The sequence below is a fragment of the Neopsephotus bourkii genome, unplaced genomic scaffold, assembly GCF_033783945.1.
Source record: "Neopsephotus bourkii isolate Nb327-2 ecotype Australia unplaced genomic scaffold, CSIRO-AGI_Nbou_v1 NB_457, whole genome shotgun sequence".
NCBI lineage: Eukaryota > Metazoa > Chordata > Aves > Psittaciformes > Psittacidae > Neopsephotus > Neopsephotus bourkii.
In genome coordinates this window covers 974,368-998,886 of record NW_026900959.1, presented here as the reverse complement: position 1 = coordinate 998,886, position 24,519 = coordinate 974,368, and the positions used below count along the sequence as shown (strand labels likewise).

The 24,519-nt window shown below is 45.9% G+C and overlaps 2 protein-coding genes across 7 annotated transcripts; one reads left to right on the top strand and one right to left on the bottom strand.

Moving 5' to 3' along the window:
- Window positions 1-166: 166 nt before the first annotated feature.
- Window positions 167-11,361, bottom strand: IKBKB (inhibitor of nuclear factor kappa B kinase subunit beta). The gene is made up of 21 exons (XM_061349688.1): window positions 11,213-11,361; window positions 11,043-11,137; window positions 10,258-10,375; window positions 9,478-9,547; window positions 8,483-8,571; window positions 8,281-8,370; window positions 7,858-7,982; window positions 6,935-7,042; window positions 6,523-6,652; window positions 5,872-6,066; window positions 5,519-5,633; window positions 5,023-5,146; window positions 4,618-4,769; window positions 4,441-4,502; window positions 3,642-3,751; window positions 3,332-3,381; window positions 2,700-2,799; window positions 2,365-2,512; window positions 2,073-2,200; window positions 1,282-1,372; window positions 167-782 (listed from the first exon to the last, which is right to left on the bottom strand). Exons 1-21 carry the CDS (start codon window positions 11,315-11,317, stop codon window positions 714-716), a joined length of 2,274 nt encoding a protein of 757 aa, XP_061205672.1. The 5' UTR covers window positions 11,318-11,361; the 3' UTR covers window positions 167-713.
- A 166-nt stretch (window positions 11,362-11,527) lies between these two features.
- PLAT (plasminogen activator, tissue type) lies at window positions 11,528-24,140 on the top strand. 6 transcript variants are annotated; one of them, XM_061349661.1, is made up of 15 exons: window positions 12,718-12,977; window positions 16,929-17,030; window positions 17,325-17,364; window positions 17,681-17,812; window positions 18,190-18,303; window positions 18,392-18,566; window positions 19,076-19,167; window positions 19,424-19,598; window positions 19,927-20,012; window positions 20,452-20,647; window positions 21,127-21,263; window positions 21,348-21,488; window positions 22,690-22,838; window positions 23,621-23,734; window positions 23,944-24,140. In XM_061349661.1, the coding sequence occupies exons 2-15, from the start codon at window positions 16,947-16,949 to the stop codon at window positions 23,956-23,958; spliced, it is 1,650 nt and encodes a 549-aa protein (XP_061205645.1). In that variant the 5' UTR covers window positions 12,718-12,977; window positions 16,929-16,946; the 3' UTR covers window positions 23,959-24,140. The 6 variants fall into 6 exon arrangements, with proteins under 6 accessions (XP_061205641.1, XP_061205645.1, XP_061205646.1 ...); XM_061349657.1 differs by lacking the exon at window positions 12,718-12,977 and adding an exon at window positions 11,528-11,665 and having other exon boundaries at window positions 23,621-24,140; XM_061349656.1 differs by having other exon boundaries at window positions 12,719-12,977; window positions 23,621-24,140.
- The last annotated feature ends 379 nt before the right edge of the window (window positions 24,141-24,519 follow it).

Below are 24,519 nucleotides of genomic sequence, written 5' to 3'. Positions count from 1 at the left end.
TGTCCATCCACCTCTGCTTCTTTCCTTTGGTGCAACTTTAAGTGTGGTTAATAGGTAACCTGCAAATACTTTGTTAAGCTGTGTGTACACTGAGGATTTCCTTCTCTGTGGTCTCTGGGGGTAATATCTTTCCACCACTCATGGTTTAGAAACCTGCACAGTGAAAGCAGCTTTTTCATCAAAATGTTATTGAGGGTATCAAAAAGAGCAAACCAAAAGTTTACATGTTTTAGATCATTTTCGTTCCCATATAGGAAACAAGTACCAGGTAAGTACAACCATTACACTTAAGGAAAAAAAGTGCAAATCAGCAAAGTTAAGAAATAAAGTTCACAGTTCAAGTATATTAGGAAGGTGACATCTACCAGTGACTGGGCAAGCTGACTGCACGCAGCGTCCGTTGTTCATCAGCCTAAAAGGCAGCAAAACAACCCCATGTGATGCTTAAAGGAAGATACATCAGGACAAAGAGTAAGAATACCTGCTGTCTTAAGGCACGATTCAGAACTTTTCCAAGCATTTAGAACAGGCATTTCCTACTGTGTCTTTGTGGACAAAAGGTCCAAGAGGTGGTTACTAAAAGCTAGGCCACGTGTATCACATAAGCAGCAGGTGAAAGTAGGAGGAACTTGAACTTCCCTTCTCAGAGGCAGCAGCTTTCCACAGTTGCCTTCCTGAAATAGCATGTCTTCAAAAAGGCAGGCGAAGTGATTTTACATCTGGGTTTGTTCTGGACTGTTCATTTCTTCTACCTGAAGCTGTAGCCAGCTCCAGTCTAGAGCCTAAAAGGAACAAACAGAAGTACAACATTGAATACAATTGAGATTGCTCCTGAATAAAAGGGAAGTAATTTAAAGGATTTATACTGTAACCAAGTTGGTCAACAGAGTTTCATGATGAACCATGAGACTGCTGTAAAGGAAACCCTTAAGCTGCTTGTTTTCTCTACTATCGAACTTTCTTTTTAAGATTCTGCTTCATTAAATAAGCATCCCTGCCCGCCAGTGTATTGCCATCAGCAGACCAGCCCCATTTTAAGGTGTTTGTCACAGCTCAGGTCCCCAGCACGTGGCTCCCCTTCTTAGCAAGCAGGGAATATATCAGTTCAAGTGGGGAAGGGGGTGCTTTCTATCTCCCGTAACTACTTTGTCTAAGAGTCACATACATATTTCTATTAGCTGTATTACTTATTACAAGCAATTATTTTAGTGTATTACTTACTACAAGTGTGAAACCATGAGCTTCCCCAGTCCATTTACAGAAGAGTATCAACTACATTACCATGAAGCTCTGCTCCTGATCCTTCATTGTGTCATGCATCACATTTTCTAGTTGGCTGCAGAGTTTCTGTGATTCCAGCAGTAGCTCCTCACTGAAAGGGACAATTATTACACAGTTATTTTCCATAGCGTTTTTGTTTGAAGACAAGCTGCCTCTACCTTGAAGAAACCTTTTTGGCAGGTATGCTGAATATTAACCTTTATCAGTCAGTCCATAAGCTAGTAATTCATATTGCAACTGGGAAAGTCAGTGGCATCCCCAGATATACAGGACAGGGGAAGGAAGCATCTTCCAAGCTGGAGTTGGGTTCTTACTATCCAGAGTCACTGTTAGAAAGTTACAGAACATCCCATAAAAGATAACACACAAATAAATCAACAAACCAAAGCCTGTCAGTCCAAATGGTGACCTTGTTCATTTAAGCAAAGCAGAGCTACACATGCTTGGTTATAGCAGTGTCTCCTTTATGATACAACTCGGCTACCATCACCTTACATGATGATGCTCCAACAACTGCTGTTGGCAGTGTACTTCAAGTAAGCCCAACCATTCCAGATAAAATGAGCCCTTTATTATTGCAGTAGGGGGGAAAGTAAAGCTATACATTATTCCCCATTTTTTATAAGGAAGATTCAGAACCCCAGGAAGCCCAGCTATAGGCAGAAAAGACTGCTGACAGTGGAAGCTGAACACACAGTGTAAAATAGAAAGCTTGTGTGTCATTTCACAAAGGGGGAGCCCCAGTGTTGTAGTGCTGGCATTAGCAATTACAGAGCTCCACGCTGCCTCACCTTTTCCTGACAGATTCTGGTAAGTTGTAGGTTCCAGAAGGGACCTGCAGTAGCAGGTGACCAGGACTACCAAGACGTGATGTGTTCATGCTCTCTGGACTGCCAGTAACAGGACCACGTACTTTACTCTGAAGAAAACACAGGAGATTCACATTGCAATTAGTACCCCTAAATTCCAGCAGCTTTGACTTTACTATGAACTCAACAGAGAAAAGAACCATACTAAAGGTACTATTAATGTCAGTAACCTGTACTAGAAAGCAAATGAAACTGGAGGTTTTATTTCACTTACACAAGCAATTTTCAGCAAGTTCCAGAGTTCTTTCTGGCGTTTCTCCTGAAGCCGAACAACTGTTTCCTCATCTTCATTCATCAGATTCATCACTTTCTCCACTCTGGGGAACAACTCCAGTGCCTTCTGCTTGCAAACTACAGTTTTACTATCACAAAAGTAAAATCAGATCACAAATGAGCCACTGTGGTAAGGGAACATTCCTGAAGTGTCTTCTTCCCTGTAACACTGAGCTCTCATGAGCTGTACACACACTCCTGTTTAAATCTCTAGAAGAAAACCTCTTGCTGAAAATGCTTTTAACCCTCAATGAAAGCTGCTTCTACAAAGCTCACCTCAGCTGAGCGTAAATGACTCGGACTTTCTTTTCAAAGCTCTGGATTGCCTGTAGGAGCAGTCGTACTATTTCTTGGCTGTCACCGCTTGTCCTCTGATCTAGAATGAGAGTCAGAGTGTTACAGAAAGGTTGGCTTACAGGACAGAGTGAGAAGATTCTTAGTGGTTTGTTTCTACTATTTCTTCAATCCTGAAACATCCCAAGTTCAGGGCATGCAAGTTTGAGAGGGATGAACTGCACTGGATTTTAGCCACCTTCTTCAGAATGATGAGGACTGAAACACAGACCTGGTAGGCTGGGTCTAATACCCAAAAGGTCTAATGTTCCCAAAGGAACAGCTATGTGTCTCATCTTTCCTGTACAGAAGCAGCACCATATGCTTGCAGCAATAGCTTGCTCTGAGAAGTGCTCCAGAAGAGCTAAGAGCTCAAAAGGTGCCAAGAAAGCAAGGCTGACCTTATTTAAAACTAAATTCTTGACTCTGAAACAAGGGGAGTCCAGTAGAGTCCATGTACAGCTAGCACACAGGCAGGCTACAATGCAGAGGAAGTTTTCTCAGTGCTCATTACTGCATCTCCAAAGTTACTATCCACACAAAGCAAGCTGACTTTGAGCTAAAATGTCTTTTACCTCTTGGCTTCTCTCTCAATCTCCGGTACAGCTCTCTGGCTTGTTCTTCTCTAGAAGAAAAAGGCACAAGAACACATTAGACCTTCCCTAGAGCCTAAATTACAAAGTACTTCGAGAACTCAAATCTTTTATACAGCAGTCTGCCATGTCAGACTGATGACAGGTAAGGAGTCAAAAGCTGTCTTCTAGTGTCGAAGTCCACCCAGTCCCCCCCAGTTTGGGCTGAAGAAACTCCACTTTCATTGTCTTGCAGTGAATAAGCTTAGCTAGCAATAGTCGTGCATTTGAAATTCAAGGTAGTTCAACTCACAAATCCTCCAGTGTTCCCCCTTGTTTACGACCCAGTGGGCTTCTCTGCAGGTCCACAATGTCTGTCTGCAGGGCCATCATCTTCTTCACTAGCTGATCTACATCATCCTCCTGAAAGCAAGGAGGAACATAAGCAATGGGACAGTTTTATCCTAGGAGATGTACCACTCACACTGGCTCTTCCTTTCTCATTTGCATGTCTAAACACACCTCCCATTTATCACTGCTTTTCCCTTTTTCTCTCAGCACACAACCACTTCCACTCCTGGCACCCCAAATTCTGGCTTTTCACTTGGAACTCGTTCCCATGCAGAAGCTGCTGCTTGTAGACAGTCATTCTGCCCTCTGCGTCCTCCCAGTAGAGGACCTCTCATTCCTTATCCTTGGCCCTACTTAGAGGGGTTATGCTTGTGTCAGAAAGCTGGATGCTTTGGATGCTACCAAGAAAGGGAAATTATTGCCTTTTCAAAACTCAAAGCTGATGCTTACAAGCATTGTGTTCAGTCCTCTAATGGTTCACATTCCCATTCAGTTTAACCTATTCCACACCTCTTTCAGCTATCCTGGCTCCAGGACTGGGTTAGCAGACAGCCAAGTGTAACTGTTGCCACGCCTCCTCTCACATTCCCCAAGACTCCTCTTTTTCCCCTAAGCCTTACAAACACAGTGAGTGCAAGTACTGATAATGGACAAATACGGTGCCACCTAAACCAAGGCAACATGACATCTGGAACCAGCCCAGACGCAAGAAGCTTCTACTTAAGGGAAGAAAGGATAAGCAGTCAGATTTTAAAACATACCCTCCCACAGAGTTCCACAGCTTGCTCCATCTCCTTCCAGGCGAACAACAGCTTCTCAGAAGCTACAGGAATGAAAGAAAAGTGATTGCTTTTGTCAGGTTCATACAGGAAAAAGTCAGAAATTCTGTGGTGATAAAAGGCATAAAAAGAGCTCTGTTTGTCAGATGCTATACTCACTAATTCCAAATTCAATCTGCTCTTTATACTTCTCCAGATCGATCTGAATGCTTGTTTTAAAGAAGTCCAGCTTTGCTTTCAGCTGCTGGGAAAGGGATGCCATAGAATTCTTCATCTTCGAGAGAGTACTATTGTAACGCAACAGATTCATCCTACATGGACAAAAAGAAGGCCCTATTACCTTCTGAAACCAAGAATGCAGACTTCCCCTTATATCAGAAGTAGATACTTCAGAGTGGAGCAGTGAGCACAAAAGCAGCTGTGCAGAGGTCGAAACTCTCAGCTTTTCATTAATGGCTCCACTCATGGGCTTCCCCATTGCAACAGGGTCCCATTCCTGTCCTTTCCCTTTCACCCAGGAGCAAAGGCAGAGATTTAAGTATTGTAGAGAAACTGGCACCGTACATAGCTGCTCGCTGTCCCTGCTGAAGCCGGTTACAGTCCTCCTTCAGCATCCGGATTGTGTGCCAGATCTGACCCCATACCTTCCTCAACTGGAAAAAGTGGAGATTCTTCTTTGGATCCTGAACTGGAAACAGAGTGGGGAAGAGAAACATCCGTATCAGCATGAAATCCAAAAGAAGTGTTATCCCATGACAAAACCAAAATGTCACTCCATTGAGGGGCATGCTACACCTTGCAAAGCCTACAGCTGGCTAACCCCTATGCAGCTTCTCCAGTATATCTTATATATACTTATATATTTTGGGGAAATGAAACACTTCCTTTCCCCAGTTATTGTGACAAACTGGATGAATGCTATGCCAGTTCATTTTACTGCTTCTTCAGCCCCAGTATGCAAAAGCTCCCTCTACTCTTTGCACGTGAATCACACCACAGAACACAGGCAACCCTCTCGAGGCCAAGAACCTCTCACATTCATGCTAGAGAAAGTCCTTACGGATGCAGTCAACGCTTTCTGGATGAGGACGCAAGGCAACCTGAGCCTCATAGGTAACTTTCTGGTTGTCGAAGAGGAAGAGGAGGTCTGTGTCTGCAGCTGCAGTGTCATTCACCTGCAGAAACACAAACGACCCAGTTAGGTTCTCTCAGAAAAAGCAAACCTCAGCACCACCATAAACAGAATGGTTCTCCTCAGTCAAAGACTGAGCACCAAAGGTAAGAGGGTGGCATTTGGTCTGTGTGGTTACCGACACAAAAGCCTGCTAGAATACCAGGGAGTGCTGCGCTGCCAACATCAGAGCAGTGCCTGCTGATTCACTCAGCAGAAAGGGAGGGAGTACCCAGACTCACCTTGCTATCAGCTGTATGTTTAGTGGCCAGCTTCTGGGAGAACAATGCAAGTCCAGCTTCCTGCAGTAGCTCCTGATCCTGTTCTGGGATACCCGTATCTAACTCGATCCTGGCCTTCACACTCTGCAGAGTCTCCTCCTCTGTCACAGGGTAGGTGTGTACAGTTCCCGTAACCATGTTCAAAACATGAAGCAACTACAAGAGTGGTGTGACATGAGAAGGGCTGAAGATGCAATCTCTGCTCAGACACGACTGATGTAAGACTGAGACACTGGGCACTGCTAAACTGTTCAAAGCACCTGCATTGCTGAAGTAACCTCACAGCTACTTCATAACATTATGCCGCAGTTCTTGTCCTCCATCAATCAGAAGAGAGGCCACATGGCAATTAAACAGCTTCAGTCACAGAATCCCCTATCAGAATATGGAAGCAAGCACACAGAGAAGCTATTTGCTACTCCCAGCAAGCTCAGGGAATATCTGTCCTCAGGTAAGCAAGATAAAACTGTCTGTCACTATCTGTCAGGAGACAGCTAAATCAAATTCCGTGCTGCTCCTCCTCCTAGGTCTATGATTTAAGCCTCTTCTCGCATGGGCTACAGGCAACTTCTCCTTGAAAAGCTTTTCAGGCTACACAGACCCATTGCTCACCTTCAAGTTCAAAATGTCATCCAAAGCTTTGAAACACCCATTGGGTCCATAAGTAGGATCTGTACCTCTTTGCCGTGGGTGCCACATTAACATGAGTTGCAGCCACTTCTCCAGCCTCCCAGCCAAAACACTGAAGGACCAAAATCAGGAGATCAGAAGAGGTGAAAGTGCATTTGTAGTTGCTATATGGCCTGGTTGTCACAGCAGGACTGATGAACAGCTCCCCCCACCCATCATAAATGCAGTGTTTAGAAGGCGAAATACACTCACAACTACACAAGTCTGACAAGGGACACAAGCATTGGGTCATGCACCCAACTTATTCTCAGGTTAACAAAGTAAGGCATACAATATAAACCTTTTGCAGAAGAAACAGTACCTCAGTGGGGCAAAACAGATTTCCAGTGCTCACCTGTTTAGATTGTTTGGGCAGGGTAAACTACTAGAAAATTTGACTTCTCCAGATAAGTCTTCGTAAACGACAATATCCAGCTCACTCTTCTGTCGTACTTTTGTATGCCTGATGAATTGAAGCAAGTACAGTGGTGAAGTAATCATCATAGAATAGTCTGGGTTGGAAGGGACCTTAAAGATCATCTAATTCAACCCCCTGCCATGGGCAGGAACACCTTCCACTAGAGCAGCTTACTCCAACCCCTGTACCCAACCTGGCCTTGAACACTGCCAGGGATGGGGCAGCCACAGCTTCTCTGGGCACAGGGTGCCAGCGCCTCAGCACCCTCACAGGGAAGAATTTTCTCCTAATCTATAGATCTCCCCTCTTTCATCTTGAAGCCATTCCCTCTTGTCCTATCACTTCATGCCCTTGTAAAAAATCCCTCTCCAGATTTCCTGTAGACCCCCTTTAGGTATTGGAAGCCGATATAAGGTCTCCCTGGAGCCTTCTCTTCTCCAGGCTGAACAAGTCCAGCTCTTTCAGCCTGTGTCCATAGGAGCTCCAGCCCTCTGAGCATCTTTGTGGCCCTCCAACAGGTCTACATCCTTCTTATGTTGTAATCCTTCTTATGTTATAATCACCTGCTTCTCCCAGCCTCCATGTTAGTAGGCTCTTAAAGCTCTTCTCAACGGATCTAATACAGATGCTGCTTTGGCTTCTGCTACCTATCCTGCAGAAGCCAGTCCTGATCCCAGACAGTGAGGATCAGGAACGCTGAACTTGCTTAGTAAGTCAAACTCCTGTGAAGGGAGTCAGTCTTTATAAAGGCAGGGAACATAGGGATACTACCCTAAGAATCAAGGGACCACATTTCTAGTTCCTGTAAACAGGACAGTTGCATTCCACGCCCTCTTATCACCCAGCCCCAGCTCACTCACCACTGCACTGGCTGCCAGTTGGGTAGGAATGGCCGGAATCCTGTAATGCACTCAAAGGCCAGTGTGCCAAAGCTCCAGTAATCCACTGTCACTGTGTATTTCTGCTGTTCCAGCAGCTCTGGAGCCTGAGACAGTTTACACAAATAAGACAAAGCCAACCATCTCTTAGCTCTCTCTATCCCTTAAGACATCATTAACATTTGTATAACAGATTAAAGGCTGTGCTGAATGCTTTGTCTCTCATGAGCTTTGGGATCCATGCAAGGAGGACAAGTAGAGGTTACTGGCACCTAAGGCTTCCTGTGAAAAGCCAGTGTCAGCAAAAAAACCCAGTCACCTTTGCCAGCTGCAGCACCCCAAATCCCAGCCTGATAACAGTTCACAATATCCCACTGCAAAACGGTAGCTGCTCTTCTGGCTTACCAAGTACTGTAGAGTCCCAACAAAGGATGTGCACAGGCTACCCTGATCCAACTCCTTAGCATAACCAAGGTCAATGATTTTGTGTATTAACTGAAACACACAACAGAGAATACAAACACTGGAGAGAAGTCCTCTTACAAGCACACCATACAGCAGAGAAAGAACTTGTCTGTGCAGGCAGAGACACCTAGTTCCTGCTTACCCTTTGCTCTCCCTGCTGCAGCACAATGTTCTCTGGTTTCAAGTCTCTGTGGATAATCCTGTTCTCATGAAGGTACCTGAGAGCAGAAGCTGGGAGACAAAGAAAGCCACTTTTAAGGAGTATAACTAAAAGTGCCCAGCATGAGCTCACTCAGGATTCATTTCTACCCAGTATAAGCACAGCTTTTGGGTCAAATCTTGTATCATCAAACACACAATGAAACTCCATGTACAAGAGGAAAAATCGGTGTCAAACACCTCTGGACACAGACAGCTTGCTCTCTGGGTATCGTTTCCTGGTCACTACAGAGTACAAGGATGAGGCAGCAGAATACAAATGCTCTGGGAGCACAAAGGAAGGGAGATGATGCCTAACAGCCACACCTGCAGTAAAAGTAATGACAAATGCACATTTCTCTTGCCAAAAGCTCACTTTCTAAGCGAACACCTGCCCTAAATGCACTTCTTGAGTATCTTCTCTCTAAGGCCTTAGTGCCTGCCCAGTTCTGCCTCAGCTGCTACTCTGTAAGACTACAGCATAGCTTGACCAAAACACTGCACCCCAAAAGCATCTGGACAGCACCAGGCAAATGGCACCAGAACTGTCTGAAATTCCCCGCAGTGGTTGCCCAAGTGCTAATGGAAACCCACTGATCACACACGCTCCAAAGGCCTGATAGTCAGCTGTTAAGCTAAGGGTGAAATCTGATGTGCAATGTAAACTGCAGTCACTTGGCCAGTGTTCAGCTATTCAGAACCTCCCAGAAGATCCCGAGTGGCATTTCTGCTGGCCAAGAAAACCCATCTCTACATTTGCAAGCACACAAAAAAATCAAAGGTTGGCTCTGCCACAGGGAGAATTGCAGAGCAAGACAGGAAACAAGTATACTCCTTAAAGGTCAGCCTAAGGTGGAGTCATTAAGCTCACTGCTTAATAGATTCAGCACTGAAAGGGCTTTCATACTTGAGACAACTGAAGGTACTGCTACCACTTACCGATATCAGATAACAAGATGAGAATAGCTTCTTCCCGCAAGCCACAGCAATTCTCCAGCTGATTCAGGTACTGCAAGAAAACAGCACAGAATAGTCTTTCCCTCCTTCATCCCAAGTGAAGTTCAGTCCCAGAAACTCTCACAGATGCAAGAAGTTCCAGTAACAGCAATGTAACTCTCTAGAAGCACAAAACTCTATGGGGTTGTGACTGTCAGCAGTAGCAATTACAGCTTCAGACCTTGGTCTAAGCACACAGGAGGAGAAAAAAGTGGGTGAAAGAAGCCAGTGTCATCCCCACTTGCTTCTACTTCCTTGACAGCCATTTCCCCTGTGCCTGACAGTATCAGCTCAAATCTCAGCTCTAAGCTCTGGGTTTTATGCCAAAGGTTAGAAAACCAGTAAGATTAGAATTAACCTCCTATGGCAGATAAGAGTTAATCACTTTCTGTAAGGGTACAGCCCACAGAGGTACCTGGCCCTGTGATGGTCTTGGCCATGCACCCTGTTCCACATCTCTCACACATGCTCTCATGCTCTATGTGCAAAGTCCTCACAGTGTCACTTGCAGCGAAGCAAACACAAAAAGCTTCCAAAAGCACTTGTTTTCAAAAGCAGAACCTGGTATCAAGGACCAACCCACCAAAACCTGTTGTTGCCGTGGCAAGAACTAGGCAGCATCAAGATGTGAAAACAGGTTTTACAGGGAAGCTTCAAGAGAAATCCTAGGATGAGCTGAGAAGCTGATGATGTGGCTTTTCATCACCACCACAGGGAGCTCACCTTGCGGAGGTCTCCGCCTTGGCAGTACTCCATGGCCAGCAATGGCAAGTCATTTGGTGCAAGCTTCTGCATCCCTTCAGGGACATCACGGGCAGCCACCACATTGGGATGGTTCAGCCTGAGGAGCAGAAATGAGGCAAGTGCGCACAGTGAGCAGAACCAGGGTAACCGCTGAAAAGTGTTCTGCAAGAGCTTTGCAGCATTGCGTGTTCACGGTCATCACACACAAGCCTACAAAGGCTTTAGTCCTTTTAGAACCTGTGAATTCTGAAGGTCTGTGATTCATCCACCCTTCATGGGCCCAGACTTATGCCAACTCCTTTAGCTTCACATACAGAGCATTCCTTCAAGGTCCTGAGAGCTACAGGCGCACGCCTCCCAATGGAGCGTGGCTCAGTCCATCACCAGCCTCCAGGAAAGACCCAAGCCACGACCAGAGCGCAGCACCCAAACCCAACCCAACGCCCAAAGGACAACCCTCAACGGACAGCAAGCCAGGCGGCCTAACAACGGTGCTTCAGGCGCAGCACAGAAACGCCGCAGGACAGAGCCCATGGCCCGATCTGCGGCCGCAAACGCAACGCACGGTTCTTTACCGCGGGGCCCCTCCGGAGCGGAGCGGAACCGAACGGGCTCCCCCCGGAAGAGGCGGCCGATGGCCCCTCCCGCCACCGCCGCCGTTAGAGCCGCGCTCCAGGGCCGCGCCCGCCCGCCCCGCCCCGGCGGTGATGGGCTCCGGGCCCGTCCGGGAGCGCCAGGCCGAGGCGCCGCCCGCCTCACCTCACCTCTTCATGATCTGGATCTCCAGCGCCCAGCGGTCGCGGTTGCGCGGGCTCAGCTCCTGCCGGCACTGCTTGATGGCCACCTGCTCGCCGGTCTCCTGCGGACACAGGGCGGGCTCGGCTGAAGGCGGGCCCCGGGCCGGGGAGGGGAAGGGAGAGCGGGCGCTGCCTACCTTGTTGTGCCAGCGGATAACGTTCCCGAAGCCGCCGGTGCCGAGGCGCTCCTTCATCTCCCAGGGGCCGCAGGTCTGCGCCTGCAGGGCCGGCGGCCGGCTCATGACGGGGCCGCGCCGTTCCGGCTCCACAGGGCCTGGGCCGCCTCCGCCAGCGCTTCCGGCTCCGGCGCAAGCGCCCGCCTGCCCTTAAAGGAGCCGCGCGATCGGGAGCTGGCACCGCCGGCGCTCCCGGGGACGGAGCCTCGGGGCACAGGGCAGCGGAGCGCCCCAAACGGCACCGAGCCGCTCGTCGCCGCGGTACGCCGCGTTCAGAGCCGCTGCACGGCTGAATGCGCGGGCCCCGCACGGAGGTGCCCCCGTCCCCCCGGGGGACGCGGGCCTGGGGCACGCTGCGCCCCGACCCTCGAGCAGCGCTGCCGAAACCCCTCCTGAAACCGGATCGAACTAGAGGTAAGCCAGTAGATGGTGCTTGAGAGGAGATGCTGGTACTGATGGTTTCCCCCACCACGAACAGCACCCACACCACTCTCTGGACAGCTATAGCGGCCCTTAAGCTGCAAAAAGTTGAGAAATAGTAGCTTCTGAAATCGTCCCCCATGGCCATTACTTTGTTAGCATCTTTAACCCAGAATTCTAGTAGCAACTAGCTGGTATCTTTAAAAATGACATGAGTTAGCCTTTGCTCACTCAGCAGTGTCCAGTCATCCTGTTCTCAACAACTGGAAACAGTCAGAGCTGCCCTTAAATCAGATTTATTTCTGGTTGTAATGCTCACCACCAGCACTGGGACTCTCAGAGAAAATATGTGATAATGTTGATGGTTTTCCATACATGGAAGAGCTAAATGTGCAGAGTAACCAAGGTTTCATCTTTGCCAATATGCAAAGTACCCATTGCCATGCTTCCCAACCGAGGGTGCTGTGCAGCTGCTTCCTGAAGATGGAGATCCCTCACACACTATTTCTTATGTCTGTGTTTATGCTAAATTGTATGAGGAACCTGAGTTTTAGTGAATCGGTTCCTAAAAGTTAGAACACATCCACTACTGTAACAACTGCATCACTGGCTGTTTTCATAACCCTGAGTTCACTTTGCCTCCCACACTGATAACCCAGTGCTTCATGACCACACACTGCTGAGTAGATCTTATTTTTCTGGGATGCGCAGCATCAATGAACGTTTAACTCTTCAGTCCCCAGCATGCAATTCCTTACTTCTATCTAAGAGTCCTTAGAAGTTCTGCTCATTGTCCCCACTTTACCTGGGAGCTCCTCTGACCATTTTGTCCCCATGGCACTGTCCATGGCATTCACCTGCCTGCCGAAGATTCCCAGTGGATTCCCAGCACACTGCGCTCTTTCTTGAAATAGGAGTTTCTCAGTACTAGAACTAAGCTACAGATTGCAGCTTCTCTGGTCGTGTTGGAGGTAACACATCTCACAGCCCCACGAGCACGATGTGAGGGATACTGAAGCTTAAGGTGTTAAACGGGGAAGCGTTTAGAAGACTGACACTGCTCTATTGAATGGGAGAGAGAAAGAACAACGCGGGCTGCTGTAAACCAGCGTCCCCCGAGCCCCGGGCAGGGTCCGCCCCGTCCCGGAGCCGCTCCGGGGGGGATGCGGGCTCCTGCCCCCGAGTCTCCACCCCCTGAGCGGGGCTCAGGGCAGGAGCCGCTGGGAGAGCGCAGAGCAGAGGAGGACAGCAGAAACGCGCTGCTCTGCAGAGCTCCATCCGCGGATACAGCAGAAAGAAAGCAAAGGTAGGTCCGGCTGTGCACCTGCCTCACAAAGCGCAATGCCCGGTTTCAGCATCAGTGGCATTGTCATTGAATGCTATTAACTCTTGTTATCTAATGAATCCCGCTGAAGCACCGCGGTGGTTAACTAACCGAGCTATTGCCTTGCAGCTTTGGAGGAGGTTCCTAACGCTGGGTACAGCTGATAGCTTTCAGTTATGCCAAGAAAGCTTCAGCTCTTGCAGGGGAAGGGCTGGCAGCCGCAGCTAGCAGGGGGGAGGTCTCGCATCCAAAGAACATTAGCAAGAGAAGTTAAAGCAAAAGAAGAGTTATGGACAAATACCTTAATGGTAAAGAGAGACCCAGAGAGCTAGGTGTGCAAGGAGAATCCATCCCAGCCTGGGAAATCAGGCTGTGTGCTTATCCCAGGCTCCCAACCAGGGTAATGGAGGGACAGTGAGCAGGAGGGCGGATCTTCTTCGGATCACGCTTTGTAAATGCAGCCAAAACCACAGGAAAATATTGAGAATTTCCCAAAACAAAGCCAGAGTTTGAAATATCCATTTCCTCCAATGCCTTCAGAGACTGCAGGAGCTTTCTCTTGTGGGGCTTTTACACAGTTCTTTTCCCCAAAGGCACAGATCTGTCTGCTGTTACATCTTAAACAGAAATAGTTCAAGTCTGATATTCATCTGCTCAATTTAGCAAAGGGATACAGAAGCACTGTCTCCAGAAGGCAGGAAAGGTCAGCAAGGATCTGCAGTCTTTCACTTAAACTAGATCAATATAGCTGTTCATCAGCAAGAGCCCTCTTAGTACTATAGATTCAGAATTAAAGCATTCTGAAATGCACATACTAAGTGATTGGAAGGCATACAGGGGTTTGGGGGAAGCTACTTTGGTTTCAATTAATGACTTTTTGTTCAGTCTTGATAGATACATTCTTTTTTAGGTCTTATTCCACACTGGTAAGATTATACACTCTTACTGCTTAGAAGGGCTGTTATTATCAACAAATTAGTAAGTGGGATTTCAAGTATTCCTGCTGATGATGCTTCAGCAAAGAGCGATACATTTGGGGTCTTGTATATCTTTACATCCTAATATACCTTAAAGTGTAGAATCAAACTATCAGAGCAGCACATCTAAGCCTCTGGCTTACTGCTAGAGGATTTTTGATCAGATAGGAAACAAAGGGTGAGAGCAGAAGGCAGGAGCTGTTTAGGGGAGCCCTACAGAAAGCACGCTGCTAGTGAAGTCTTGTAAACATGGTATTCTTCAAACAGCCATATGGTTTCAATTTGATAGGGCTTATCATTCAGAACATTCCAATTGCCTGCCCTGAGTTTTACCTTTCCCAAAACTGAAAACAAACATCTGGCAACATCTGTTGTCAGTTTTCCATGCATAACAGCCACCAGTGGGTGGACAAGCATCTCCCACGGACAAGGGGGAAAGGTGGAGGGGAGAGCCTGTACAGAGGCAGCAGGAATAAGTGCAAGTCCAGACCACTGCTGATTTAGTTCAGATTCCACTGAAGGAAATGCCTATTTTGAAGCCACTCTTGCAGCATTTTAAAAAGGTTTGCTATGCAGTGCAAGACACTTCCTAAGCGGTGAGAAAGGGCTTGAAAGTATATAAAAAAGTACCCTACGAAATCTGCATAGTAATACAAATCCCCAGGAGAGGCTCTGAATTACAAGGATCTCATTGTCAAGATAAGACTTGGAGTAACTCAGGTTCTTGGAAGCTGTTCCTGTGAATCTTTTCAGTCTGACTTGCAACTGAAGTCTTCTCTTTGTGTGGTCTAATGATGAGAAGCTAAAGGCTAAATTATCCTGCTGCACTCCTGGTTCTGCTTCAGAGACTGGGATATTTGTGCCTTTTGCCTTTTCTTTGAACAAGTATTTAAAAGAAACCAACACAACCCACAAAGAAACTCCCTCCCATTTTTAGCCTTGAATCCCAATTTATGACTCATTCAGCTGTTATACTCCAATTTCAGCAGCTATTATCCAGCTGCCTTCTCTGGATTCATATAAACAGAGTCTGCACTCCTCATTTCTGGAAGTAATTTCTCAAACAATTGGGTTACCTTTCTACTTGCTCAGAGATCTTATCATGGAGATGATAAAAAGGTGATAGCGTGGGAGGCAATGCCTGAGTATTATTGCAAATATTTGGAACTGCAGAGCAATCCTAGGGATTGGGAATGAAATTCTACCTTCTTGCCTGCTGCTCTGCCTCACTCCCAGCTCTTGGTATGCATAGGAGGCATTATACTTTTAAAGAAAGAGAGAAAATGGACCTCTGGTGCTGGACGTGGTCAAAGCAGGGGGTTCCCCTCTACATCACACTCTAGCCATCATTTCAGCCATCTAAGCTGACTGCTCTAGCAGTCTTGGTGAGTACAGAGGATCAAGCTAAATCTGTGATTACTCGTGTCTTATTCAATTGTAAAAAAAGAGCCACTGTTATGCATGCAGAGTAACTATTACTTTTAGGAAGAAAATTATGGGTTCAAGATAACCTGTGATAAAGTTACTTATTGTAAGGGTTCAGATTACACAGCTTTTAAGGACTGGAGTTGTCATTATTATTACTCAACTGTGAAAACTGATAATACTTTCCCAGTTTTTAAAAGACATACTGGACCTTGCTAGTTAATGCCATAGGCACCGTATCTAAACCTCTGACACTGTACAATCAGCTGCATTCATTATGCCATGAACAACAGCCTCCTCCCGCCACCGGTGTCCTGTGAGTGTACCAATAAATCCTCATTTAAAGTCCTCAAGTTCAGCAGTGTTTCTAAATATAACATAGGACTTTGCTAGCTACCATACATACTGGTGCTGCTGAGATCAGGCTTTACTGGAGCTCTTTTACATACACACATGTACATATGTATATACACATATGTGCAACTTCCATGGTTAGTACAAGGTCACCTAGATAAAAGAATGGGCAAAATAAATCCTCCAGGATTTTTCCTCCAGGGATTAACAGAGGAGCTGGAAGCCCACAGCAAAGCACATTGCCTTCATCAGGAAGCAGACCACCTTCGAAACCTTTTGATGCCTTTATCAGCAAAAGGTTTCTAAGGTTTCTTTGTCAGCAAAAGGTTTCAGCAACTTTACACTTCAGACTCCATCTGAAGTGTAAAGATGCTGAAGGGATTAGCAGAAATAAGAAGAGGTTGTGATTGCATAGGAGTGCAATGGATAAATGAGAGCATCAGCCCAAAAGCCAGCCTGCCAGCCAATTGGCATACTCTCCCTTTTCAGCAAAAGCATAACAACAATAGCAGAAACTAAAGGCTCCACTAGGGAGAAGCTTTAGAAATACTGAAAACCAAAGACATAGCAGCTCTGTCCCCACCTATCATCAACCAAAGCCTCCTTGCTGAAGCATCCTCGACACGGGAGAAGCCCTCAGTCTTGCCCAAAAACAACAGTCTATGCAGAAAATAAAAATCCTCTTAAATCACTGTTAGCACAGACTGACCCTTCAGCAAGTTTTTGAGTCCTTGCAAGAGATCTCTTAGGCTTCAGTGACCTGAATCTCAGTGAACAATCAGTACAACTCCTTCATTAGACAAGTCCATCTCTCTAGTAACACACGTGATCCTGCTGGCTTCCAGCAACCTTGAGAAAAAGGACTTGGAACTTACTTCTACCAGTGTTACTCCCCAGAAACATTCTCTGAGCTTCCTCCAGACCTAACAGTGTGTGCTTTAGCTTGTCATGTTTCTAAATTTATCAGGTAGAAGCACATCTGGGTCCAGCCTGACACCTTCCCTTGTCCAGGGTCACCAGGACACCAGTCCTGATGGCTGAGAACTGCACAGTAGAAAGCATGTTTTAATGTAAAAACAATTGTCATAATTTAAAACCTGTATTTAAACTTATGCCCTTGAACTCCATTCACATTGTAAAATGCCTTTGTTCACTGTCTTGGTTTTTGTCTCTGTAGGTAACTTGAGATTTGGACATGATGTGGAAAACATTCAGGATGGAAGGCAAAGTCCCATGTCTGCTCCTGCTGGTGGCAGCAATTGTGACTGCTCAATGCCAGGTAAGAGGCTAATGGATCAAATAATGCTCTTACCATTATTTGGTAATTGCCATATTGACTCCAGCTGTCTCCATCGGACAGAATGAGAATCTGCTTAGATCTATGGCAACTCCATGGTTTTATAGTTACCCACGCTGAGACACTAAAGGCACTTTTCACTGTACTGTCTGACAAGGAGGGCAGTTTCTCCAAGCTGTCCTGATTTACAAGGCCTCAAGAAGAGGATGGAGGCACTTTTCTCTCTGTTTTCTTAAGAGAGCAGTTACTCACAGAATTAACCTTCTTTGCTTGCAGGGCTTACGCACACGTTTCAAACGAGGAGCCAGGTCCAGAGGTAAGCCATGCAAACTACAGCTGTGTTACCTGGAGCTTTGTGAATGCAGGAGGGAAAGCAAGTGATGCTGAGGGAACAGAGCCTGAAAGCTGTTTGTCACGGTTATCTGGATGAGAGATTCAGAAGACGAAAGAGCAGACCATCAATACAATGCACAACTCAATGAATAAAGTTTTCCCCTCCCTCTGCTCTTCTTCAGAGAAAGAGAGGCTGTTGATAGCAGAGCTTTTCTCCTGGGAAGAGAAGGGAGTTCTTTCGCTCAGCCAGGTCTTTTCCCTGACTCTCTAAAAGAGGATTTTCCTTTCTCCAATTACAGCCATTTGCACAGAAAAATCATCTGGAGAAATCTACCAGCACAGGGGGACCTGGCTGAGGCTTTCAGGGAGCAGAGTAGAGTACTGTAGGTGCGACAGCGGTTGGAGTCGCTGCCACACTGTGCCTGTCAGAGGTGAGTATGAGGAAGAAAAAGAGAAAGGAAGTGGTGGGGGATGAGAGATTTTCCATCTAAGCATCCTAAAGAACTCCACTCTCAGGAAAGGAGTTATCAGAAAATTTGGCTTGAAATAGACTAGGATAGAAATGAAAATACTAATATGTACCAACTTAGGCAGGACTAAGAGGGAGTGGGCAAGAGGCTGAGGAAGGCTCCTAATAGCACGTGGAGAGAATGGAGCAAAGGAAGAATGTGAGCACTACACAAAAAGACTGTAAGCACATGCTAGACCAGCCTAAAGGACACTGACAGGAGAGGAATGATGGGTATGCATTGATAGCTTCTTACTTCTGTGAAATATAACAGTATTCTGGCTTTTGCTTATTCCACAGCCTGCACTAGAATGAAATGCTACAATGGGGGCCAATGCTCACAGGCATATTATTCCCCACAGCTCTTCATCTGCCAGTGCCACCAAGGTTTCTCTGGGAGGCAGTGTGAAATAGGTGAGTATAGCAACGCTACTGGCTTTAGTTATGCAGTACAGAAGGATGAGGTACCCAGAAGATGTACATTTTATTCCCTTTTGTTCAGATACTACAGTTAAGTGCTACAAAGATGCTGGAGTAACATACAGGGGTACATGGAGCACGACAGAGAGCGGAGCTGAATGTTTAAGTTGGAATAGCAATGGCTTGATGGACAGGAGGTACAGCAGCCGAAGAGAGGATGCTGCTGAGCTGGGACTGGGCAATCACAACTATTGCAGGTGAGGGGCTGATGGCACCCAGGTCAGAGCCACAGGAATCAGCCTAAAGGCTTGGAGCAAAGGAATGGCTGTTTGCAATACTCTAATGTCAAGCAAAGAAATAAAGTGCAGCCCATGAGTGGCAATTGCGATTTCTGTAGACATATCTCAGCTTCAGATCTACCTAGACTGGATGCTTATGGCAGACTACAAAATGCATTCATCTCTCACCCCATAGTCTTTCCCTTGTCCCTTTTCAGTGCCTAAAACTCCCTTTGTAGGCCAGTTTCCTGCAGCTCCAGATCCTGCTCATAAACTAACTTCACAAGCAGGCTATCCACTCCTGCCAGCTACTGGCTGTTTCATCCTCACTTACATGTACTCCACAATTAACATAGGAATCCAAATGTCTTCTGAAGGTTCAGTCCATCTCTTCACTGCAGAGCAGGATGAAGTTACCAAACTAGATTGCAGACATGGGACTAATAACAATAGCTTCATAATGATGCATAATATCGTAACTCTTTCAGAAACCCAGATGAGGATTCCAGACCTTGGTGCTATATCTATAAAGAGGGAAAGTACATCTGGGAATACTGCAGTGTGCCCTCCTGTTCAAAAGGTACATGGAGGGGGACAGGGAATGGACTTCACAGCTTCCATGATTCACTGTGTATCTAATGGTTCTCTGTGGCCTTGTGCTATTTCTGCAGCTTGAAAAGTTGAACCTCTAACATTAATCATGGTTAAGCTGTTAATATCTATGACACTGAGAGACTGAGATAAGTACAGCTAGTATACAGCCTTGACAGAAATCACAGTTAGGAAGAGCTAACAGGTTCACATCCATTAGTTAATATACAGCTTTCTTACTGAAGCTGGAAACAGCAACTGCAAATCTGGAAGAGGCACAGATTATCGAGGCAGCCACAGTGTTACCAGCTCTGGAGCTACCTGTTTGAGGTGGAATTCCCGAATCCTTGTCAACAAGTTATATACTGCTTGGAGAAGAGATGCTTACCAGCTGGGCCTTGGTACTCACAACTTCTGCCGGTAGGTAGTCACAGAACTAAAGCCCCACCAAACTTCCCTGTGGTGCTCTTAAGGGCAGGCTCTTTTATGTGGGTTATTTAAGCGTGGGAAGTACATTACTGTTGGGAATGAAGCTCACTGACAATAGTAATTTCCTGATTACAATAGTAATTCCACCTGACCTATCTATGCTTTTGTAACATAAGACTCCATAAATTCAAGTTCCATGTGGTCCTAGGGCCCTCTGTTATATCTAGAACACTCAGGTCACAGGCTGCTGCCTTTAGGTCTCCCCAAACTCTCTTCACACCTGATAATACAAATAGTTTTTCTCTTTCCTGTGTTGCAGGAATCCTGACAATGACAGCAAGCCCTGGTGCCATGTTCTGAAAGGAAATCAGCTCACATGGGAGTACTGCAATGTGCCTACTTGCTGTAAGGATCTGGCCCTCCTGTGTCTTCTCTTTCTTTTCAGCATTACTGTTCTGCATGTCATTTGTATTAAGCTCAAGCTTCTTATAGTAAAATAAGAGCTGGAGGGGGAACCTCCCTCACCAAAAAAAAACCAACCCCAAAACCAAACCAAAACCCCCTTCAACAGGTCCTTTTTAGAGCAGAAAGAGATTCTGTGGCTCCAGCCTCACAGAAGTGCCTTTTTCTCTGCCAGAAGGAAAGGGAGGACAGAAAAGGCAGGGTTTCCTTACTGTATTTTTCACATCAGAATACAAGTTTCCTAGGAGACAGGAATGAGTCAGTTACTACACAGTTCACGCCAGGCTGCCTCAACATGCACTGGCAGCTAACAGGCTCTTAACCCAAACTCCAAGCAAGAAGGCCTGAACAAAAAGCCTGTCTCTGGGTTTGTCACCCACAGCCACCTGCGGCTTGCGGCAGCACCGAGGACGCCAGTACAGGGTTAAGGGTGGCTCCTATGCAGACATTGCAGCTCACCCATGGCAAGCTGCCATCTTCGTGAAGTACCGCCGGGCGCCTGGAGAGCACTTCCTCTGTGGAGGAATCCTCATCAGCTCCTGCTGGGTTCTGTCAGCTGCTCACTGCTTTGAGGAAGGGTAAGTTGAGGATTCAGTACTGCTGCGGGGACCAAAACCAAGCAAACCCCAACAAAACCAGACTGAAATTGGAAGCATCCAGTCTTGCCTTACTAGAAAAGGCTTGGAATAAGGCTTGTCATTGTACACTAAAGAGTGTAAAGTTAGCTATGCAGAGCATGACAGACAGGCAATTGTTGGGCCAACTAACAGCGTGGCATTAAGGTATCACTGCAGAATAGCAAACAGCTGAAGAACAAAGCTGTCAGTACAGATGCAGATCCATCTGATACTTGAGAACCGCAAGGGGCTGGCAGAGGAGCTTTGCCATGATGGCTGTAAGTAGTGCAAAACCAAAGGCAAATCGGACACTTCAGGTCAAACTGCCTGGGTAATGAAGTAGTAATAGTGCTAAAACAAAGAGCAGAAGCTCCAGCAGCACATCTTCAAGAGAAGGGTGCACTCAACGTGAGCAGAAAGTTAAGATTCTTGTTCTTCAGCTTTAGTGCAAATCAGCTGAAGATTGTGCTAGGGAGAACATCCCGAGCCACTCCTGAGGAAAATGAACAGAACTTTCAAGTGAAGAGCTACACCGTGCACCAGAGATTTGACTCAGAAAACTTCGACAATGACATTGGTAAGAACTTTGCTGACCTAGTGACTCTGCAAAGGTTGTGGCTGGCTCCAGTTTGTGCTTAATGAAGTTGCTTTCCCTCTTCAGCTCTGTTGCAGTTGAACTCGGATGCAGAGGACTGTGCTATTGAAACAGACACTGTCCGTGCTGCCTGCCTCCCAACACCAGCACTACACCTGCCTGCCTGGACTGAATGTGAGATCTCTGGTTATGGCAGAAACAAAGAATGTAAGTAGAAGATATTAAAGTTTGTGTCCCCTGCCCTCAAAGAATTCAAGCCTTTAGCACTGCTTAATGTGTGGTCCCCTCAATTATCATATGGGCTTACATCAGCATGACAAAACATACGCATAGTAGGAGATAAACAAGTTTGGTTTTTTGTAAGTTATTTCATTGATCTTAGTTCTCTCAGCTGCATGGGCTCATAGTCTTTTCATATATATATCTGGGGTTATCTGCTAACACATGTGTGCTAATCACATGCAACTACCTGCAACTGTATAGTGTATTAGCAGATAATCCCAGACATATATCTGAAAAGGCTGGCTAATTGGTTTCTACGGTGAGCTACAACAAACAGGAATAAGACATGTCTGAAGGTATAACAGGCTGACTTGTATTTAAAACAAACAAAATCCCCCAGCTTGGATTTTACTGGTACTTTCTACTAATTTTCATTTCATTTGCTAACTTGTAGTCTGAAGAAACCACGGTAAAAAGACCTCATGATGATTTGAGTCCATAGTGGTTTTGGAACAGACTTTGTAACATGCAAGTGTGGCACGAAGTGCTTTTAAAGCCAGTCCTCAGCTTTGCTTACAGGGAGTGCAGGGTACACCCTTTGAGAGGGAAAGGATGCTGCAATTGTAATCCAAAACTAGACTGAAAAACAACAACCCTGCCAGCTTTCAGCTTTGTGCAGTCGCAGCTATGCAGAAGAATAAAAGCAACACCAAATCCCTTCCATTCCAGCAAAACACAAGCGTACATTCCTATCCAGTTTCTCAGTATTGTGTACAACAAGGCATCCGCTTTTTGTTAGTGCAAGCCTAATACTAAAAAGTCAGGATCCTGTTTTGTGCAGTTAGTGATTTTCATAGGCACTTGCTGTGACTTCATTTTGGTTGATGTAACTGTGCAAGGATGACTTACCCATCCATAAACCCCAGCAGTCTGTAGAACTTAGGCTTGTTAAAGAAGCAATATTCTCTCTCAACTAGACTGAAGCAGTTCTCACTCGCAAAGCAGAACCCCCAAGAATCAAAACTAGACCCTTTGGCAAAGAAATAATAGTTCACCCCCCTCTGCCCCCAAATACTTCCATTTACTCTCCTCTAAACTACAGAACCTGAACTGCTTTGGGGCTTTTTAAATATATATACACCTACACAGACATATTTATGTATTTATATTGTATTTTTTCTTCCAGTTTCTCCATTCTATTCAGAGCACCTGAAGGAAGGCCATGTGAGACTGTTTCCAGCCAGCCAGTGCACAACAAAGCATCTAGGCAACAGGACAGTTACAGACAACATGTTGTGTGCAGGAGACACAAGGAACCTTGATGATGCCTGCAAGGTAAACTCCATTCTGTCCTTGAGAGTCTGAGCTAAGCAAAGCAAAAGTTTCAGAAAATGGTTTAAAGTTGTTCTGTACTTGGCTGTGTGGAAGTTCTAGTAGACTTTTGTCAAAAACAACAGAAATGTTGGCTCCTCTTTGCTTCCCCTGCCCCTCATAGCTAGAAAAGCAGGCCACACTTGATCAGAACACCACAGACTGAGAATCCCAAATATAGGAAATGGCACAAATCTGAGCAGGAAACTCCACCTCAGCAGCATTTCCTAATATTTTCTCTTATGTGAGCAATGCAAAACACTCAGCAGGGTGTTCTGTAAAAGAATATGAGTGCTGCTCTACTGAGAAGTGCAGAAAATATAGTAATAAAAGCCAAAGATGGTGGGGAATGAGGAAAAAGGAGGCCATTCAGTCCACAGCCTTTCCATTTAAACAGCTCTTTAATACATACAGCCATATAAGCCACCCTGGATCGGTGAATAAGCTTGAATAAGAGTATTCCTCTTTTTGTTCTGACCAACATCTCACCTACATTTCATGAGAGCCATATGGAGTTGGATGCTTTAATGTTAGGTTTTTTGGGATGTCTTCCCATAAGGGGAGCATTGAGGGAGTCTAGAACACAAAAGGGCTTATGTGAAAGTGCTGTTACTAAGAGCTCTTGATTTTGTTAGCATACTACATAGGGTATTTCCATGGAAATCACTAAAGCCAGTGAGTGGGGGTAAAAGCAACACAAACCCAACCAGAAAGGAGATAGTTATTAACCTCCTGCTTCTCTGTAGGGTGACTCTGGAGGGCCTCTGGTCTGTATGAAGGATGATCGGATGTATCTCATTGGAATCATCAGCTGGGGAATAGGCTGTGGCCGCAAAGACATACCTGGTGTTTATACAAATGTGAATCGTTATCTGGACTGGATTCAGGACAACACGAATCCCTGAGAAAGAAAAATGAACTATCCACAACCCTGTGGCCATGCCCTCGCAGCTTCCTTCTTGGTGTTTTAAGGATACTGACAGTGCTTCCCTTTGTCCTATGGCTTTTCATACCACAGGAATGTGTGGGAAGGGCACATTCTCAAGTTTCTCTCCTTTCCTTGTTACAGGTTATTGGAAGCTAACACTCCTTTCTCCCCACATCCCCAGGCTTTCTCCTTGTATCAAATCACAAGTACTATCAAATTTAACTTATAAAGAGAGTAAACCAAGAGACAACACTGTGCATCCCATGAGCACCTATGTTGGTTTGGGAAGGGGTGTGAAATGAAGGCAAAGGGGACATTAAATTTCCTGAAAACTTAAATCTCTCATCTTATTTGGCTGTAAATTTGGAATACATTCCAGTCAGGCTGAAGCTCTATCCTTATACCACTTTACTTTGGTTATGTAAGTTTGTTTCAGCTTGATTCTCTGTCCTCAGATAAATGGTGGTTAAGTGCAGTTAATCTTCATAACTGAAGCACAGTCCTTAGCCTGCTGCTCAAAACTACTAGTAAACAGAAATGGTTTAGCTGTCCTAAAGGCAGTTTCAGTGAGGTTCCAGGAAGTGCTCAGTGCTCCTTGCAGGAAACACCAGGAAAAAAGACCACGAGATAAATTCATTTTAGCTTTTCAGACAGTGGCTCAGTCCCAGGCTCACAATCCCAACTGCATAATGACATTTACCCCCTAAGGCACCTGCT